The sequence below is a fragment of the Nicrophorus vespilloides genome, unplaced genomic scaffold (genome assembly GCF_001412225.1).
Source record: "Nicrophorus vespilloides isolate i.1.1-1 unplaced genomic scaffold, Nicve_v1.0, whole genome shotgun sequence".
Classification (NCBI taxonomy): Eukaryota; Metazoa; Arthropoda; class Insecta; order Coleoptera; family Silphidae; genus Nicrophorus; species Nicrophorus vespilloides.
This window is the reverse complement of record NW_017100080.1, coordinates 799,341-803,463: the sequence shown is the minus strand read 5'-3', so window position 1 is coordinate 803,463 and position 4,123 is coordinate 799,341. Positions and strand designations below refer to the sequence as shown.

General features: G+C 33.4%; 1 protein-coding gene across 1 annotated transcript; it reads left to right on the top strand.

Annotated features, from left to right (window-relative positions):
- The first annotated feature begins 1,631 nt into the window (after nucleotides 1–1,631).
- Nucleotides 1,632–2,276, top strand: LOC108566843 (polyadenylate-binding protein 2-B-like). Its single transcript, XM_017926922.1, has one exon. It carries the CDS (start codon nucleotides 1,632–1,634, stop codon nucleotides 2,274–2,276), a length of 645 nt encoding a protein of 214 aa, XP_017782411.1.
- Nucleotides 2,277–4,123: the final 1,847 nt, after the last annotated feature.

Here is a 4,123-nt window from a genome sequence, read left to right as displayed (position 1 = left end):
CTATAAAGCTTAATGAATTTCATGTCACATTCAATTGTATTATTTTCTTTAATAAGCAAAATACTAAGTATTATTGAATATAAACCTTTAGACTTAGTTTTTAAGAATAAATATGTATATTTATTTATATTTGTAGACATATTTTAAATATTTCCAAATTTCAAATTTAATTTGAAAAAAATCATCATAGGTTTTTCATATTTAATAATTAAATTAAACTATTTTACTTTTTATTGTGAATAAATGTGTTTTTTTACTTAAAGGTAAATTTTATACTGATAGTGAAGTAGATTATATAAACTAAACTAACCTTCTACATACAAACAAACCTTCAATACAAAACAAATTTAGATTAATAGAAAATATAAATTTCTTGCTTGCTTGATAGTTTCTGTCATCGTATATTTTTTTGTCTATTACATTGAAGTTTAATTTACGTACACAGCACAGTATAAATGTATATAAATAATAATAATTACCATAGTAATACTATGTTGATTTAATAATACAATAAGCAGAAAAACTTAGATCGATAATAGATAATAAAAAAAATAATTAAAATAGGTACTAAATAAATTATATATTTATGAGAATATGTTTATAACATATGGAAAAATTACCGAAATTTTCATTAAATAAAACTTTATCAACAGTTTTATTCAAAGGGTTAGAATCGAGTTACTCGATGAGAAATAGACAGAATTTATTATGTTGAAAATGATTCTGAAGGAATTTTTAAATTCGAGTTCAATACGATGAATTTATTCATAACAATGGCGTAGAATGTAACAAGTGAACTAATTAGTTTATTATATTCAAGTTTTCACATACGAAAAAAATATTTTTAATAGCTTATAAAAGTTACTTTAGTTAGTGAATAATTTTGCATTATAAGAAGTATCTGCTATTTGTTAAATAAAACATAACTGTTATTTAATTAAAAATTTACAATTTAAAATATGTGTTTATATTACAATATGTTATATGTTTTTCACTGCTAAAGTAGCTGGTGCTAGAATAGTTTGTGTTTTTACTAATTCGCCTGTAATATCTTACATTATTTTTTGAACCTACTTGGACTATTATTTTCTTTGAACAAAATGTACAATGTTAAGTTTCGTTTGTTGCCTTTTTTACTACATGATTATAAAGTATTTAAAAATAATCTAAAGTGTTTTTTATGTGTACATATTTTTTATTAAAAGTATATATAAAAAATGTCCTAAGACTAATTAATACACACATTTGCTGCTCCCTTTTGTAATCTGTTAGATGCTTATCCTAAGAAGAATTGCCTGATTAATTATATACAACTTAGTGGATGTCCTGAAAATTTATTAATACGGAGTTAAGCGGCTAACTCCTCCTCTATGACCGCCATATCCAGGAAGACGAGCGAACCTTCCGGTAAAACCTCTGCTGGGTCTGCGTGTACCTATGGCGTGGTAGGAATTTTTGAAAAAAGAAAGTTGGTATTTCTTTTTCCCCAGTAGTTTCAACCCCCAATAAACGCACCTTTTTTTGGGTATAAATACCGGACGCAAAATATAGGTAAGCATCAGTTCTCACTGCAACTTGTGTGCATCAACATTTCTGCTTTCCAGTTTTCAAAAATATTACTTTTATTAGCAATGGCTTCCAAAATCAATAATTCTACAGTGATAACTACAGATGCATTCATGCTGCTGGAAGAACCTTCTGGCATGGACTCGGCTACTGTAGATGAGGCAGAGTTTATGGCGATCAAGCAGACGATGAAAGAGTTGGACGATGAGATGAAAAAGTTAAAGAAAATTGAGAAGCAGTTCAACATAAGTGCAACATTAACGGCGAGTCCTCTCAAAAAATCTTGGGATGCTAAAATTATGGCAGACATTAAAAGTGTCTACGTGGGCAACGTGGACTACGGGACGACGCCTGCCGTTCTGCAGGCGCATTTTCACGGCTGCGGCGTCGTCAAGAGGATTACCATACCTGTTAGTAAGTTTGACGGCACTCCTAAGGGGTTCGCCTACATCGAATTCTCTGAGCCTTCATCAGTGGATTTGGCCATGTCTTTGGACCAATCTCTTTTGCGCGGAAGACATATCAAGGTTGTCCCGAAGAGGACAAACAAACCTGGATTCTCCACCACCAACCGTCCGCCCAGAAGTGATGCATTCGGCTACCACAGCAGAGGTGCATACAGACCCATCAGAGATTTTACCGGAAGGTTCTCTCTTCGTCGTGGATACGGCGGTCAAAGAGGAGGATTTAGCCGCTTCACTCCGTATTAATAAATTTTCCGAACATCCACTAATAATTCAGGCAATTCTTCCTAGGACAAGCATCTAAATTTGTCATTTGTCCGGAACAGCAAATGTGTGCATTAATTAGTCTAAGGACATTCCTTAAAAATACTTTGAATAAATAATACATACACCAAAAACACTTTTGATTATTTTTTTATAACTAATATTCATGTATTATTTTTAATACATGAACAAAAAAACAAAATTTAAATTGCAGTTGTAGTTTTATTCAAAGGTATATATGTAATCGAGTTACTCGGTGTTCAAGCTTTAATTAAATGGAATAAAAACCACCAAAAAAAGGCTGGAAATTGTATCAGTGTAAATTGTGTTGATAATGGTTCTGAATGAATTCTTAAATTTGAGTTCAATGCAATGAATTCATTCATAACAATGGCGTAAAAAGAAACAAGTGAATAATTTTGCATTATATGAAGTATCTAAAATTTGTTAAATAAAACATAACTGTTTTTTTGAAATTAATTTTTTACAATTTAAAATAATTTCTGTTATTCACTTCTGAAGTATCTGTTGCAGTGAGAACTGGTACTTACATATTTTTTGCGTCAGTTATTTATACCCAAGAAAGATGCGTTTATTGGGGTTTGAAAATATTGGGGAAAAAAGAAATAGCAACTTTCTCTTAAAAAAAACTACATTAGTAATAGTATACTTCGATTCTCACAAATTTTATAAACAAGCTCATTAGAAGTAAGCAAATTTACAATTTATTTATAATTTACATTTTTATTTTATCCGATGACTTTTTACCACCTTTCTGGCAACTTCATGATTCTTATTCTTCTGGTTCTTATCAATAAAAAACTGAACCAAGTAAAATTTCAGGTCATCGTCATCATTAGTGAAAATATTACTATTCAACAAGCTTCGCAAACTTCGAAATAAATAGTGATCTGATTATGCAAGGACCAGACCAAATAGAATATGCGACCTCACTTTCTAACTAAAGCTTAAAGTTACTAAATATACGTGAAATTTTCAAACAGCACTATGGAGTATCCAGACTATGCGAGCAAGAGAAGATTGCTAGGAGTAGTGGCACAATCTATTATGCTGTACGCTGCTATATGGGAACAAGTAATGACAGTTCTAAGCTATAGGAAAGCGCTAGAAACGGTCCAACAGAGAGGAGCAATTAGGATATGCAGCGTGTATAAGACAATTTCCCGAGACGCAGTGCAGGTGATAGCTGGTGTGCCACCAATAGAGCTCCTTGTTCTGGAGAGAGGTGCGAGGCAGTGACCTAGAGCCAGACTGCTTCAAAAATGGAAAGATAAATGGCACAGATCAGAGAAAGGAGCCTGGACTTGGCACGTAATTCCGCAAATAGAGCCTTGGTTAAGCAGGAAGCACGGTGGTACAACATTTCACCTGAGCCAGGCGCTGTCTGGTCATGGATGCTTTGATGCTTTGAAAAGTGCTGGTACTGCGAGGAGGACGATAGCCCTGAGCACATGCTATTTAGGTGCTGCAGATGGGTTGGATTGAAGCACGAGGCGGAGGCAGAATTGGGAGTGAAATGCTAAAGAGTGTGGACAGTTGGAATATTGTAGCGGCGTACAATTCAGAGGTGCTACTAAACAAAGAAGAAGATGTGCGGAGGATGTAGAGGAAGTGCCAGAGAGGCAATGACAATCAGCATCGCAGAGTAGTATAGCGATACATGTCCTGCATGCTGGCGAAGAAGGGGAAAGGTTTTAGTGCAGTAAGAATCCCACAGTACCATGACTCCACCAGTGGTTCCTATGTAAGGTTTCCTCTCCTCTACAAAAAAAAAATAAAAAAGACTATGCGAGGTATTGCTGTATTAA